Source organism: Bison bison, unplaced genomic scaffold, assembly GCF_000754665.1.
Source record: "Bison bison bison isolate TAMUID 2011002044 unplaced genomic scaffold, Bison_UMD1.0 scf7180017864063, whole genome shotgun sequence".
Lineage (NCBI taxonomy): Eukaryota > Metazoa > Chordata > Mammalia > Artiodactyla > Bovidae > Bison > Bison bison.
In genome coordinates this window covers 7,594,137-7,611,555 of record NW_011494635.1, presented here as the reverse complement: position 1 = coordinate 7,611,555, position 17,419 = coordinate 7,594,137, and the positions used below count along the sequence as shown (strand labels likewise).

The 17,419-nt window shown below is 45.2% G+C and overlaps 1 protein-coding gene across 1 annotated transcript in view; it reads right to left on the bottom strand.

Annotated features, from left to right (window-relative positions):
- The window catches only part of ADARB2 (adenosine deaminase, RNA-specific, B2 (non-functional)), a 236,292-nt gene extending 221,751 nt beyond the window's left edge, over window positions 1–14,541 (bottom strand). The window contains exon 1 of the mRNA XM_010836405.1: window positions 14,442–14,541. Within this exon, the coding sequence (XP_010834707.1) occupies window positions 14,442–14,541 (100 nt within the window). The remainder of the gene's footprint in view (window positions 1–14,441) is intronic.
- Between the last annotated feature and the right edge of the window lie 2,878 nt (window positions 14,542–17,419).

Here is a 17,419-nt window from a genome sequence, read left to right as displayed (position 1 = left end):
GGCTGATGGTTTCACAGAAGTTATGAGTTGAACAGCACAGAGTCCCCGCGAGGCTTCCAGGGTCCTGACCAGCACTGTATCCAATAGGCCCACACTCAGGTGTACACAGACACCACCTGGGCACACCTGGGCACACCTGGACACACAAGTTCCCTCCTTAACAAACAGTCGCTGAGTGCTGGACAGCCACTGGAAGCAGGTTTTGAGAGCAGCTAACACAGCAATACACTCTCTACCCACACACAAATACACACACACCCACAAACACATCCCCCACACACCATACACCACTCCCCACACACACACGGAGACACTGAGATTAGGACGGCTGCTACTGAAAGACAGCTGGGAGTTTGGAGACATTTTTGCAACTGGAGAATTTTACTCAGGGTAGCACACCAGCAGGGAAGTTCAGGGAGGCCGCATAGACGGCCTGCCACGTGTAACCTGAGCCCAGGTGTGACCTCTGCGTCAGGCATGCTCTGGGCTCAGGGGCCCCTCCGTCAAATGCAGGTTGTACTTTCATCCACCCTCAGCTCTTCCCTGACCCAGCCTGGGGTCTGGAGCCGCTGTCAGCTCCACAGGACAATCAGGGAGGGGTCTGAAGAGACCGGCTCAGGCCACTCTCTGCTCAAGGTCAGTGGCGTGAGGCAGCTTCCCATGCTCGCTGCTGAAGGTACGGGATCCAGGTCATTCTCCTGTCATACACATCAATACAATGTCACCAAGAACATTCACGTTTGTTCACAAAGGGATTTTACGAGTCCAGAAATCTACCTGTGTGTGTTTACGTGGAATGATTTTACGAGTAAGATGTTGAACAGACGGGAAGAGCAATCTCAGGCCATTTGTGCCCGTGGAGTTGCGTATATCCCCTTAATGCTAATGTCCTTTGTTACGTTGGGGAACAGGCTGTTTACTAACAAGGGTCTCCATCATTTAACTGCTTTGTTTCAAAGTTGACACTTCCAGAATCAGTTGTCATACCCTGAGTTCAGATGTCCTGTTTGACTATTCTCTACCCAAATCTAATTTGTAAGCCACTTTTCATCCATTTACTCAGTGAATGTGAAACAGAACCTATATGTTTACTTGTGGCTTCAAGCTGATTTTGACTTGTACACCAGACAGACTCTGAGCTAGTTTAATCTAGGAAATTGGAACATTAAATATATTCTTTATGCATGGAAGTTTATGAAAAATATCCTGTACACAACACAGACACACACAAGGTAGGTCAGGATGCTCTCCTTTTAAATCCAGATGCACAAGAAGAGTATTTACGTATGAAGAGAAGGTTTTAGAACATTCAGATTTAGTTCCTGGGTTTCACTGAGTGAAGGATAGGCTTCATTTTCACTGCAAAATATCGATTTGAATATGACTATAAACTCTGTGCTCACTGGATATACCTTTTTGCCTGTGTTGTGTGTGCAGAGGTTGTGTACATACAGTTGTGTATATAGGAGTGTGTTTATGGATACTGTACACACAGAAGTTGTGTATGCAGGTGTGTACATAGGTATTGTGTAAGCAGGTGTTGTGTATATAGGTATTGTGCAGGCAGGGGTTGTGTATTACAGCACTCAGGCTTTCTATTGTTGTATTTGATTTTTAAAAATAGAATTTAAAATTTCTTCACCTCTAATATTAATTAATCATAGTTGTTGAAAATTTTTTACCTTGTGCAACAATTAATATTTACTTTGGAGTGAGTGTGTATTATTTAGGTATCTGAACAATGAAGATGTTGAATGTCTGAGTTGGTTGAACGATCTCTAAAGGTTTCTTCAACCATCCAATCAGATAATTGGAGGCTACTTAAGCAAAGGCTACTTAAGCACAGTTGTATATAAGCATGTGTATACATAAATACATGTGTTTACCTACATGCAAATACATCCCCGCAAATACACATTCACAGTCACACACTCACACACATTATGATGTTATGAGCTGGCTTCATGCTCAGCACCTCTGCGAAAACCAGAAGCACAGAGTTCCCCCCTCCCCGAGACTTCCATCTTGCTCCATGTGGCAGCACTCACAGGCACTGGGGACGTTCTCCAGATGTGTGCTCAGGAATCCCCAGGAGACAATGAGCCCCTGTTTCCCAGGGATCTGCGTGTTTGCCTCCACAGGAGGGCGGTGGGTCCTCACCAAGAGCACCTGGATGAACACCAACGGTTCTGGGTCCAGGTCTGGCTCCTCACTGTCCAGCTCTCGGAAGGAGATGCTTGCCTCGGGGTCCCCCTTCCCTCCTCCAGAAACAAAGAGGACCTTTACTTAACCTCTCAGGAAGGCAGGCAGAGGACTGATTCTGTGGAGAAAGAGCCTCTGTGGTTGGGCAGGGAGGAAGGGAACCCGCCTCAGAATATCGAAGTTCACACCACCTTTAGCTAGAAATGGGGGTCTTTGCCAGGCGGGAAAGAGGTTGAGTGAAATAAAATCCACATCGGTTACATCATCAGATCAGTTGGGAACACTCATGACAAAATAATTAAGAAAAAGTATTCCAGGCATTATCTCATCAAGCCTAAGGTCAGCTGGATTCGAGTACTTCTCATCCAATACAGACTTTATGGTTTATATACTAGAGGTATCACGGTGACAAAGATGCAACATGAATTTTCTGGCCCTTATTGAGGTGGAGAAGATGTTTCTTGGAAGAGGATGTTGATGAACCCACAGTGTGTTTAGGTTTGGGAAATGTCTCTAAAGGTAAACAGAACAGAACTTCTGTCTGTTTCTGGCAGAGCTGTGTCCCCACCACAGACACACACAGAGGGAGATCACATGGGACCCAGGGTGTGGCCTTGGGGGCGACCCTGCTGACGTCTTGACTCCCATCTCCGGCTTCTAGGACAGAGAGAGAATGAATTTCCACTGTGGTGTTTGTTATACAGCCCTAGCCAACTAATATACTGTCTATCTAGATTTTTTTGTACAGTTAACTTAGTTTAATAAGTACCCAAAACCCTCTCTATTCTAAATTTTGTCCTAAAAGTTCATTTATAGGTCACCTAAATATGACAATGTTTTGCTAATCTCTGAGTGAATGTGTGTGTGTATATATATATATATGCATATATATATATGTGAAATATACACGAAATATATATATCTTACAATCTACAGTTCAAATATTGTTCCATTTTATAAGGAAATGGTGTAGCAGAGAGGAATTTCTGGAATCGAACAGTGTAGGTGCTCAATAAATATTAGTGACTAATTTTAGTTCTTATTGTCTAAGGGCCACATGGGCAGTGGGTTGAATGGCCTCAGCATGGCTGGTTTACATGTGGTGAACCAAGACAATCTTGTTGAAAACTGAATACCAGAGTCTCAACTAAATGAATCTTTCACGGTTTGCCCGCTCTTGTGTTTTGCTAACCTTTTGAGTGAGGCTGACATTCTGCAAAATAGACACATCCAACCTTATGAACATCTAGTTCTATACTTTCCCTGGGATGTGGGTAAACTCAACATCCCCCCACTCCCAGAACAGGGGGTCCAGTGGTGTCACATACAGGGTGTTGCACACCAAGTAACTATTTTATTACGAAGACTTACAAATGGGAGGTAGCATTCAATCCAGTATATGGTTTCAATTTTTAACAACGTGCATTTTTCATTGTCTTCCTGATGTTCAAGTTTGGAGACTTCCCTAAGCATCATTATAGACAAATACCAAGACCCACTGGAGCAGCCAGCATCACTGCAGCCACAAGAGCAGACCAGGCAAGTCGTGCTCTGAAGAGTTTTATCTCCTGGCGCTGCACCCTGGTCACCCACTTAATTCACGTGTGTGAGATGGAGACAAAGATGGATGGATGGATGGAGAGACAGATTGCTCCAAGGCCGTCTCAGGTAAGAGAGAAGAAAGACCAGGAAATGTGCCATCTACACAGATACGAGGGACGAGTCCAGTGATTTGTCTTTCCCACAGGGTGTCCTGAGTCCACAGCCCTGAGTGGACCCAGTGGTGGGATGGCCTCCCATGACCACTGGGATGAGCCCTGTGCCCTACTTTGTACCACCTCCAGGTGGAGAGATGCCAGCCATCCCGCAGGTGAGACGCATGCTTTACTCACGTGCTAGACTTCTGATCTGCATAGACGCATACAAGTTCTGCCCTCAGCCACGAGGACAGAGTGGACCTCTGGGCAACGAGAAGCAGGGTGGAAGCGGAGCGTGGGGCAGTGCTTGGGCCTGTCTCGGAGGAGGCGTTGGGGGCTGGCTGCAGTAGGAAGGACTCAGGGACAGATGTGCACTCCCGAGGCGGGTTGGCGGGGGACACCCCAGAGCCCAGGCTAAAGGCACAGGGTGGAGAGGCCAAGAACGCCTCAGGGTCAAGGGTGTGTGGGCAACAGTGTCGCTAAGATGCACCCTGGGCATTCTCTGGGTCCGAGGGTGGCTCCTCATCCCATCTACACAAACACTCTTGAGCATGCAGACCGGTGGGGAAGGGTGGGGATCTGGCTTGGCAAAGGGCAGCAGGGTGCTGCCCAGCTTCCTGAGGGAGTGGACCAGCTCTTTAGCATGGACAACACGGCCATGTTGAGATGTGCTTTCTGACTCAGAACATTTCCCAGAACTTCTGGACTGCTTAATCTCTGACGTTTAGTGCAGTGCAGACACAAAGACGTCCCATGAACGTCTGTTGAATGAGCACACTCAACATTCCACAGCAATGACTCGAAAATAAGTCAGCAGGTGCTCTTTATAAGTGAATTCAGCAACAACCATTGGTTGATGGTGTACAGTGACAGAGCCTGTGTGCTAATTTCTGGGAACACACCGAGTGTACCTGGCTCCCATCTTCCAAGGACCATCTTTCACACAGACCAACACCCACCAATCATACCTGCATACAATTAATGAAACTAGAAGGGGAGAAGCCATGTCCTTCCCGAGAGGTCATCACACCAGGTGTCTTGTGAAATCACCAGTAACCCCTCACCCAGTTCCTCTTGTGGTTTGTAAACTGTAGCAGTCTCTGCACAGCTTACCATCTGCACCCAGTCTCCTTAGAAAAGCTTCCCTCTTACTATATTCTGATTATTGCTTTAAGCAACTTTATTTCAAAAATGAAATAAACGTTCTCAGTGGATTTTAACTGAGCAGCTAATATGTTTTGACATTGCAGAGGGGATAAAAATGCTCAGACCTACAGAAGTTTGCATTTTAGTCATTTAATTTTTATATATGTAGTTTCACCTGAAATGATAAAAGAATTTCAATTTTGTAAAATATATGATAAAAGTGGGCATTAAAACTCCCATGGGACCTAAAACTGTGTTGGGTCACAGAGTCTGTTTTCATTTCCTATGATTGTCCATTTGTGTATCTATTCCGCAAATTCAGTATAAACTCAGAGAAAAGGAGGACTCTGTCAACTTTTTTTCCCTCGTACCTTTGTAGTTCCAAGCCTTTGCCCAGCCCAGAGCAGGTGCCCAAGGTGACACAGCTGCAGGTGAATAAAGCCACTCGCACAGGTCGAAGCTAGCCCTTGTCTGAGTACACACGCCACGTCTAAGGCAAACTGCAAAGAGAGCAGAGCTGGGTCTCGTATCCCACACTTTCAATCCAGAGCCCGCTCTGTTGTGGAAGATACAGAAAATAAAGTGCAGGAACGTGAGCTCTGACCAGAGCACAGGAAGAAAGAGACCTGGAAGTTACTCTCTGGTTTCTCCCTCCCCTCTCCTCCTGTCAACAGCCCCACATACCGCCATGGTTTCTGTTTCTCGTGTTTTATGACATAAGAGGATAGATTAATTTTTATTAGATGCAATAACGAAAAGATTTATTTTACTTCTTTATGAAATTTTAAAATAAAAAGATGTTTTCCTCAATGCTAAACATCACGATCATAAACCAAGTTTATTTTTTCACTTTCAAGGAGTTTATCCTCTCAAGACTTTTTTCTACACTTGATTTTTTAAATGTTCATCTAAAAATGAGTATGTTAGACTTCTGCTAGTCCAGACAGCTGATGGACAATCTTTTAATATTTCAATATTCATTATTTCAATAAATATTTACATATGTCTTAAATCTTGAATCTATCATCTGTATATATTGTTTGCATATATTAGTAGCCTACGGAAAGTGCAATTTTTAATAACTTGAATTCTATTCATTATCTACATACAAAAGCCCCAAATAAATTTAACTCCCCTAAAAGGTGATAACAATAAAATATGAACTGCTCATTTTTTAGATCTAAAGTGAGTAACCTTCTTATCCTAACTGCTTAGGGAGAGAAGATTCCCCCAATTTCCACCAGCCCCGAGCAGATCCCTGTCTCCAGTTCTGGGAGGGGCTGGTGCGGGGACACACGCGCTGCCCCCAGAGCCACCGTCAGGGGGACAGCATTTGTTCTGTTCAGTATCCTTCAAGGATACTTCATTCCCTGTCCAACTGTGTCAGAGCTTTTAAAAAGCTACTATTTATCCTCGGGATATATCAATGATTTTGGTTTCAAATTCACTTCTTCCTCAGAAAGGAAATTAGCAGCACGGACTCATCTGAATTAAAAAAAAAAATTCTCTTTTAACTGTATGTTTTGAATGAAAAAGTCACTTTCTGTTAGAATTCTGTTAGAATTCAGAAGGTCCTTTACAAAGTTTCATCCATGGTATGAATATTTAGAGTTGAAACACAAACAGAGCATCTTTACGTCTGTGGTTAAAGCGGGCCTTCCGTGTTTTTACTCAGCTAAGGGATAGGAGAAGGTATGATGCTTAATATTGTTTTGCGCAACACCCAGATTAAAACAAAAATCTTTTAAAGTTGTATACAACAGGCGGTACCCGAGCTTGTGCACCTTCCGTGGTCTGACGGGGACAGTGTTTCCTGTGAGGACACGGGCTCCGCAGCCGCCAGCCAAATGCAGAAGGAGCATCTGCTCTGGACAGGGACGAGTGGACACAGCCAGGCTTGCGGGGAGGAGGCCAGGGTCTGCTTTGCTGACGTGTCCGTCATGTTCATTATACTGGACTTTTCCAAGAGCAATTAAACTTTTAGGAAACACTGCATTAATTCTAAAGAGAGGCCATCAGTGTACTTCCGATGGACTTAGGCTGATAAAGTCATTTTTAAATCAATTATTGGTGTTCTAGGAGCGTGCTGTGAGCTACTTTATCACGATTCCCAAGTCCTGCTTCTGAGAAACGGAGCCGCCCCACTTTCTATTTGATTTTAACACAGAGAGGATTTGACTTGGGCTCCAGTTTCCAAGAACTGGGTCCCCTCTGTCCCGCTTTTGTGCCATATTTGAGAAATCACGTAAGACATCACACAGTGATGAGGCAGGTCTTCTATCAGCGGAAGGAAACCAGAATTAGAGATTGCATCTCAAATAAATGGAGCAGTAAAGATTAATTAAACCTGTAAAAAGTCTGCAAAGCACATCCTGGCTGAGGCATTTAAAGGAACACTTTCTATTGTGTGCGACCCCCTGGAAGCCCTGAGCTAGCATTTGGGTGGCAGAGTCACGTCTGTAGAGCAGAGATTCCAGAAAGGAGGATTTGCTAATGCATTCTGAGCAATGTTCGCTGTGTTTATCATCCGAATGGTGACACTGCCTCAGAAAGAAGCCTCGACCTCTTTTGTGGGAGACCTCAGTGGGCACCTGTATAAAGTGCTTGGTGGAAGGGATGGAACCAGATTGTAGCTGAAGGGGGCAGGTCATCACAGTGGAGGGGCTAGCTGTCCTCGCCCACTTTCCGCCTACACCCCAGCTTTCCTCCTCAGTCAGGGGAGCTGTGGACGGCAGCGGGCGTGGACATGAGCTGGAACATCCCAGCCTGAGCCCCTCGCTGGGTCTCTTCAGGCTGGGGCTGTTCTGTCTGCCTCCTCTGCACCGATGCAGCCCCATGGAGCCTCCTCCAGGACCATAATTTTAAGTGAACTCAGCTTAAAAAAAAGCTTTTAAAATTGCATCTCTTAGGGATTCAAAAAAAATGATCCTAAAATCCTAAAGTCACCTGAACGTTTGTAGGTCTCTTCCGTCTTTAATGCTACTCTTTATCATTATAAATGTCCCATTTATTGGACACTTTCTTAATCAAGCATAAAATGCTTCTTTAGTATGAATATAAAATTTATATTCCACACTTGCTGTTTTTTGAGATTTAAATTTTTTTAACATTAACTTGATAATTTTCATAATTTAAACAAGATGATAGTGAACTTGTGTGTGTCTATTTTATGACACAAAAGGGACACTGACTAGCCACTTTCTTACCAGAAACCAGATACTGGTTGCAGTCATTTTCCATCCATGAAATAATAAAATGAAATTATTTTCATACTTAAATTATTTCATACTTAATACCTGCAACTACAATAAAAGATGACTAAATATCCACAGTGTTTGGAGAGAACTTAGGCACTCAGATTAACTCTTTATTTTCAAATATTTATCACTTATTCTTCAGAAAAAAAAATCAGCTGTCTTTGCAAGCAGCCAAGTTTATTTTGGGGAAAATTACTGATAGCTTAAAAAGCAAACATTTCCACTTCTGGGTTGCTGTTTCTTGGATGGGATTCCTGGGAAAATGAATTCACTCACAAGTGTGTGGATGGACAAGAACGGCGCTCAGAGCCGCCTTTGCTGTGACTGTTGAAACAAGGTCAGGAAACCAGGCAACAGCCCCTGTCCCCTACTCCTTCTAAATAAAATAAACAAGAAAGTAAAATTTTAATCACCCAAGAGAGGTGTTTGTAACCGAGGTACAAACATACGCAAGTATAAGAGGCTAGGTTTTAAATTTCTCAGCATGCCCTCCTCTTTCTGTTTCCTGATCCCACAGGCAGAGACCAAATTCACGAGTGGATCAAGAATTAAGCAAGATGTTTCCCGTCTTTTTGAAAGTAATGTTCTTTTATTTGACAGTGATATGTTCTTAAGGGAATTATAATGCATTATTAGCGAGGAATAAACAATTCTCTTTGCATAATCCTGTATGTCACAGCATGTATTTCTGCATTTCAGTGCAGGAGAACCATTTAACTGAACAGACAGGGGTTAATTTGGCTTCAGTGTTCACAGCGACTCGACAGCCTGAGTGGGTCTTGGCCGCGCTCAGGCAGCGTGTGGCTGTGTGGCTCTTCTTGTGATGTATACGCTCGGGGAAAGGCCAACATTCAGTAGTCTGAATATTTTGCGAAGGACCTTGTGCTTTCCATATTTCACGTGGGCACTCACCTTTCTTTCCTTTTTTTTTCCAGTTTAGAAATGGCTAAAATAAGTACCTTTAAAATCTCACCTATTATGTGAAAATTTATCCTTTTAGAAATCTTGTTCGCTAGTAATTAAGAGCTCCATTTACTGATGCAGCATTCAGAGATAACATTTTTAAATGATAAAGATCCGCGGTATTATTTTTGGTTTTAGGAATTGTTCAAAACTATCCACAGTACAAAACCAATGACTTTCATTTTCTAGCATTTTAGAAAAAGAAGCAGGCAGACATAAAAAATGCTCAGGATTTTCAACTGTCTTCACTGTATGTATACACACACATGTGTGCATGTGTACACATGCACACACACAACCACAAACATCTACGGTTTTTAAATTGAACACTGAATGCTTTCAGGGCAGAAGTTGTCTCTCCACGCCTCAAGAAAAGAAAGCTGCAGTTTCCTTATTCTGCATATCCTTACGTGATGCCCCTCTGGGGCAGCAGTTCTCCAACAACCCAATCACCACTGTTTAGCGATGGATACATGAGCCTCATATTTTTATTCTAAATTCAAGTTCACTCATCATATCTAATGCCCTTGAAGCAATCTCAAATTACTGCTATTACACGGGTCACTAGAAACCAGACGTACTAATACAAATTTTAAAAAGAGAAAGGAAGAAAAAGCCCTTACACAATTAGAGGGCGAACAGTTCCGTCAGTTTAATTTCATCACTAAATCCAGCCCTTGATCCGGAGCTATGGGCCAGCAAGGCTAGTGCGTGCAGGGATGCTTGGCTGCGACGCAGGAGGCAGGCAGTCCCACCAGGTAGGATGAGCCCACCGGCCTCTGCCACCTTCATCTGTGGCCCATGTTTCTATTTCATCAGCTTTTCATGGAATGCCATTTCACAACAAGCCTGCGTCTCCACCCATATGCTCTCCTTATCTTGCTCCTTTGGCCAACTTTCCCCCACATTTCCCCAAGTTCATGACTGGCTGCTCCTGCCTCCTCCTGATTCATCAGCTTACTTACTTCTGCAGAGCTACCCCTCAATTTTCTAGAACTCTGGGTAAGGGATTTCCTTGGAATAATATGTGAAATTCAAGCATTAACTTAGCTTGCTGTCAAACGCCTCAGAAAAGACAGGTGGTGTGTTGATGCCGCATTCAGCTGGATCTACTTACCAAGGATTGTTTCTACAGCATTTCAAATAGTTCCCCAAAGTTCCCCCTCTCTGTGTTAGTGACTGATGCACTTCACTTAAAACCCTGTCTTCCTATTTACCTCCTGGAACCAACTGAATTTGTATTGGTTCTCAATCCATTTCCTAATATATTTGTATTTAAAGAGGAATCTTTTTTTTTTTTTAATTTCCAGAGACTTCAATTGTTTTATACACTGTATGTATTCATGGGTAAAATGTTAAAAATATTTTACTTACAAAATGCATTTCATGACAATACACAGTTTCTTTTTGGGAAATTACTCTCACCAAAGAAAGCTCACCAAGAGATCAAAAGAGAATACATATACTATTTTAATAATTAAAAATACACCTATGCAATTCCTCAGGCATATTTCCCTGGAGGTGTCCATGGTTCAGGGAGCTGATACATGTAAGCGACTTATTTTATCTGACTTATGCTATCTGTTCTGATGGTGCTGCCTTTTGTGCTTCCTGCTTGAGCTGATACTAATTTAAGAAACCTTCCACCTTTGCCTTTACTACTCAGGGTTAAAATATGCACCTTTTACAACCTTTTACAATATCCACACCTTCAGTTCTTTTGTAACATGTGCAGGCATGACTTTAAGACCAGCATGAACAGGCTGCGTGCAGACCTGCACACAGTCTCACTCGGGACTGGAAGGCCCAGCACGGCCTCCAGGATTCTCCACGAGGAACTGGCTAAGAGGGTGCTCCATGTGGGAGGCAAAAGGCAAGTCTCCTAAACTACACGTGCGGTCAGGATTTCCTGGAAGTCTCCGCACGAGACAAAAGCAGAAGCTGATGGGGCTCACATGTGAAGGATCCGTCCTTAACCACAGTGTGGGTGTACATGTTACCGAGCAGATGACCGTCCTGAACCATAGTGTGCAAGTGAGATGGTAACACTGTCCTTTGCTCAGCTTTTCAAAAAACTGCCTTTCTTTTTTGCATAAAAAGTCAAAATTTGACATTTCTTGTTTGTACAGAAAATGTAAAAGATCCATAAACAATTTATAAGATAAAATCCCAACTAAAAAATAACACAGAGAGAAAAATGCAAAAAGGGATGGCACTGGGTCCTAATGAAATAACAGGAGGATTGGGGGTGGGGAGGCTTGCTTAGTGTCTTTTTAAAAGTTTACCTGAGAGACAAATGCAGGTCATGCCTAGTTAATACCTGAAGTCATATTTTGAGACTAAGTTTTTTTTTTTTTTACTTTTAATGATATAGACTGCTTTCTGTGTGGTATCATGACTAAAAAATATCTCCTACAGGAAAAAAAAAATTTCATTTCCAAGGCTCTGAATCCTATGTAATAATAAATGGGAGTATTGTGTCAATTCCACACTTATACTATAGCTACAGAGCTTTTATTTCAGATCCTATAGATTATTCTGACAATGAAAAGCATAAGGGGGGTTCAGGATGGGGAACACGTGTACACCCGTGGCAGATTCATGTTGATGTATGGCAAAACCAACACGATATTGTAAAGTAATTAGCCTCCAATTAAAATAAATAAATTTAAATAAAAAAAAGAATAAAGGGCAATTTAACAGTCAAAAAAAAAAAAAAAAGAAAGAAAGAAATCTCAGGAAAGCCACGTTTAGAGAATTTGTATAGAAGCCAGTAGCATTTTGGTTAGCAGCTCCGGGAAACTAAAAGTTATGATGCAAACAAAATGATTCTTGTTTGTGAGAATAGGTGGAAATATGCTTATCACTGGCAAAAAATGTACATTTACTTTAATTTATTCATTTACACAGAAAAAGAACTCTTTCTGTGTACTCATAATCACTGGCTTTACTTAGTATTCTATAGAGCCTTATCAAAATTCCTTAACAGCCACCCATACACACATGGGCTTTAAATTGTGACAGATACAGAGTTTTATTATTAGATAAGCTTAAAAGTTGAGGCTATTCTCTTCTATTTCTGCTGTTAAAACTCATGAATATTAGAACATAATTTAAATTCACCACTGTCCTGATAGAAGAGGGGAAAAAAGCATCTGTAATAATTAGGAATTATATACAGACTCATCTATTCCCAGGAAAATGCAAATAAAGAGCTCTGTAATTGTTGTTTTCTTTTCATTGACCACACACACCTATGCTGCTAACTTTTCCCTAAGAAGTGAACACTTAGAGGTTTGATTTGACTCATCCACCATGATAAGCTGTTGGCAGATGACATAAGAAACTTCGCCCCACAGATAAATTTGCAAGTAACCAGAATTAGTACACACATCCTGAATACCTTTTCCTACTTCATTTTTGGCTATAAAAATTAAGAGACTTGGTATATTCAAAATAAAGCGTATAAATATTTCACGTAAAATTTTATTTTGAATTGTCACAGTTTATAGCCAATGAAGTCCTCCTTCAGATTTCTTGCTTTCCTTTCTGAAAATGAATCCCTTCTAAGCTAACATGACTGCCTTTAAATTAAAGGTACAAAAAATGAATTTGGAGAAATACATGAGTGTTCATCAGCTTCTATTTTCTTTCTATAGGTTTTGCTTTGTTGTAAAATATTGTTTGATACTTTTCCATTTTAATATTTAAATATACTAAATAAAAATACTGGAACACATGAACACTTGAAGCGTAAAAGGCAATGTTTCTTTTTCATTACTTTTAAAATTTATACTCATTAAATTCTGTGATTTTTTTTTTCAATATCATTGTCACTTTCTGTTAGCATTATTTTTGGAAGACATTGACCAGATCTGTTTCGGAGTAAAATTTTCAGGGAACAAAGTGAGTAGCCAGCATTCTTTGCAGCAGCTCAAGAGTTAAGCCAGAATTACAGAATCACCCCCCACACCAAGGCTCTGAAGCCCTCCTAGAAGCTGTCACCTAGCTCCCTGCCACCCTGACATGTAATCATAATGAATGGCTGTGTGTCTTGGCATTTATTCCTTCAAACCTTCTGGTTAATTTCTACTACAGGAAGAAGTCGGGAAGGGCTCAGGACCGTTTGGAAGTAGTTAGGAGGAGATGGAGCAGAAACTTATCTTAGGCCTCGGCAAGGATGAAGATTCTTGGGGAAGGAGGTACATGTTCAACCACAACTAACTCCGCATCTTCCAGCAGAGAAACAGGGAAACCTGACACACGATGCTTGTGTCTTTCCCCCTGTTCTTTAGGGCTCTTTGGTCACTTAAAAACCCCCAACACATTTCAAATAATAACTGAACTTTCTCCTGCAGGCTCATGATAAGGGGCGGCTGACATAAGTTACTCTCTGGGCAAGAGGCGGCCGCACCGAGGGGGCTCCGGCCACGCTCCAGGGACAGACACCAGCGGGACGGCGCCCAGGGCCGTCCTCCTGGTGGAGCAGCGGGCGGCTGCGCCCTGCCCCCGAGGGGACCCTGGGCTGCCCACCTGACGACTAACTTCGGGGGCTCGTTTGTCTCCCAGAACCTGGGGAGCCAGGCTCAAACCTGACACCAGACACTTCCTCTCCCCTCCTGGTTCGCAGCTTTCCTCATCTCTAACGAGCTGCGATGCTTGTTTCTCTTTTCATGCATTAATTTCTGCTTTTTTCCCCCGGACGAACCCCGTTCTCGCTGTAGGTCCCCGTGTTTACAAAACAGCCGACACCGCTCGGAATAGAAACTGTCACCCAGCGTGGGGAGGCGGTTGCCAGGGTTTTGCCCACTCCCGCCTCCAAGACAATTGGGATGGAGAAGCTGGCGCGAGGTCCGTTCCTCGTTCTTAGGGACGCTTAGGGCTTAGGGGAGCGTTTCCTTGGGCACCGGCGTCTGTGGGCGACGGTCAGCAGCCGTGCCGGAGGCCGCGGAGGGCACCGCGTTCCGCGGGAGCCCCCGCTTGGTTGGCCACCCCCTCGGGCTTGCGGAAGCCTGGGCGTTCACGGAGGGACCTGAACTCTGGAGCGGGGCGCTCGGCGGGCCCCGGCCACGTCGCCCCAGCATCCCGAGGGAGGCCGCTAGAAGCGGGCAGGGCGCGCAGAAGCGACGCGCGTCGCGGGGAGTGCGCGAGAGGCGGCGCGGAAGCCGGTCCTTACCTTTCCGCTTGGCCCGCCTCCTCCTCCTCCGCTTGGACTTGCATTTGAGTTGACCGCTCAGCCCTCCGGACGCTCTGCTGGTCCCCAGGACCGATGCCATGGCAGCGGCCGGCGAGTGGACCCGGGCGGGAGTTCTCTCCAACACTCTCAGCTTTCCGGCTCCGGCCGCGGCCGCCGGGGACGCTCCTGCGGATCGGGGCCGGCTCACTTTTCGGGGCTGCGCTCTCGCACTCCTGGCGTCTCCTTTGGAGGCTGTCACCGTCTCCTTTGGCGGCTCCCTGTCACCTGCGTCCAGGCGGGCAGAGCCGGCGGTCTGAGCCCGCACCAAGCGCACAGGCCGGGACCGGGGGCCCCCCGCCGCCCCAGCCGCCCCGAATCTGGGCTCCGCGCGCAGGCTCTACTTTGGCACCTCTGCTAGTTGTTGGGCACCAGCCACTTTGAAGCCGATCACGCAGGGAGCCTGTCTATTTGCTGCTGCGAAGTCTAATTAGATCCAATCACGGCCGTCCGCCGGCTCTGACATCAGCGCTGCCAGCCCGTGCGCTCCTGTCAGCAAACTCAGCTCCGGTTTGGACGGCGGAGCTGCCCGGGGCGCTGGAAAGGGAAGGGGCCAGCCTGGGAGGGAGGGGGCGCGGGCCTCCCTGCGAGAAGCCCGAGGGGGCAGCGGACTGAGGAGTCAGCCCAGCCCTGCTCCCGCCCGGCCGCACGGACAGGGCACTCGGCTCCCGCGCTCTCAGGCGCAGGGCCCCCGCCTCTCACCAGTTTCTAACTAGTTAATCCATCGCACACCCGGGTGTCAAGGGGGAAATCTCTCTCTAAGAAGTACCGAGCCCTCGCTTCCTCGGCCAGGGGCTAAGATTTGCAGTTCCCCGGGAGACAGCCTCTTAGGGGGATTCATTTTTCAGAACCCTCATGTTTGTTTGGTTTTCTCCTTCACATCCCTTGGCTGTTCCGTCTGCAAGGAAGAAATGCTGCATAAAGACGCGGGGGTTCGGTCGGAGCCTGATTTTTAAGGCAGGGATGTCAGTAGGTTGCTCTATTTAGGGAACAATGAAATGAAAGGCAGAGAGGGCTTTTATCTGATAGTTTTATCACCGAATGTAACATTCGGATGAGAGAAAGTAATATTCACCAGGAGGAAGATTGCAAATTGAACCAGGTTTGAACAATTTTTCTCAGGGTTATCTTGTGTTTTTTTTTCAAGACCATACTAATGGAACGTTAAAAATCTAACATAAGATTTAAGAAGGAAAATAATCCAGCCATCTTCATTGCATTTTGCATTTAAATCACATAGGCTGTTAATTATAACAGTAATGGTTTGGAAAAAAAAATCCACTCTAAAAGTCATTAGCGTTAACAGGATGATGCAGAAATGGCACACAAATATTTCTATTTCCTACTTTACATACACCCTTTTCAAGCTCCTCATGGACTTAGAAATTTCCAGATAATTTTCTTTATATGAGAAAAAAGTACTCCCTCTAGGGAACATTGGAAGCAATTGGGAGTTTGGATGTGCTGTTATGCGGGGGGCTAGGGGTCTTGGCTCAGCTCTCACTGACTGAAGGGAGAGGAGGGTGTCTGCATCCAAGACTAGCCCCGCTGCTCTGCCTCTGCTGAGTGGTGTAGACTAGCCTCAGTCTGCTCATCTGTGTAATGGGGATCACCACCTTTACTCCTGCTTGAGAATCTGTACAACAGCAACTGGCGACACTGATCACTTTGTGATTATCTGGTAAATCAGTGGGTAAAATTTTTTGAGAGAATGTGCACACATTCTTCCAGTTAGCCTCAGAAAAGGAGGGGCTTGTGTATTTCCCGCTTAGGCGTTTAAGTGTCTGGCTCATTTCAGGCTGATAAACGCAGTCACGCCAGGGTCCCTCTATGTGCCGGGTTCAATCATTTCCTGCTGCTGACCTCACAAGCCCACCTCTTCTGCTCTTTCTCATGAATCCTGGAGAAGTGCACCACCCACCCACGTACTCTTTGTAGCATGAGAGATATTTGAGAGCATCAACTGTGTCTGGAAATGCAGCTGTAGGACTCCCCCTGTGGAAACTCGGAGTCAGTACCAACCCATACTTTCCCTGTGTAGCCTTTTGCAAAACACTAGTCCAGAAGCCAAGAGGAGATGCCTTGGGGAGAAATTCGAGCAAATGCACCTTCCAGCCTGGTTGCATTTACCAAGCCCCCCCTCACCTCCCGTCATCACAGATTCTTTCTGTGAAGCGTGGGTGCCCTGGCCCCCTGGTTGGAGAGTGGATGTGGTCACTGGGGACTACAGCTTCCAGCCCAAGAGGGCGGTGGTCAAGGCCACACACTTAAAACCCGGGTTTCAGCACTTAGTCCCGAATCCTTAGAATCCTTAGAATCCTGATTCGAAAGCTGGTCAAGATGAAAATCTTGGCCGATCTTTACCTTTCTGAAAGTTCTGGGGTATAATTTATGCAGACATTATTCTGCATAGACGGGGGCTAGTCTGTTTTTGTTTACTTGCGTAAGGTCATGCCCCGTTGGGAAGGCAGGACAAGCTCAGGCCTGGCAGCTCAGTGAATCTGTGTCTCTGGGGATGGAGGAGGCTTCTGAACCAGAGCTTGCCATCATATGCTCTGACACAGGATGCCTTAGACGAAGCTCCCTGCCTCCTATCTGTTTCTAGTCACTTCAGCACAGCTTAGCGCTGGTGTTGCTGCACAGACATGAAAACACAGAGGCTGGAAACACAGATGCTGGAAGAGCTGCAGGCACCCACGCCTCCCCCAGTCCATCAGGAGGCTCCGCTGGCCCATTTTCAGCCCGTATGAGCCAAAACCAGGAGCTAAGAGTGGGGGTCCCAGCAGGTGGAGGGCTGCCTGGAAAGTCAGGTGTGGCCCCTGCATAGCCATCAAGTGGAAGCTGGACAAGGACAGGGGGCTGGGCAGGCCTGGAGGGGAGCAGGTCTTCACACTGAGGCAGGGGAGGGGCCCCCCGGGGGT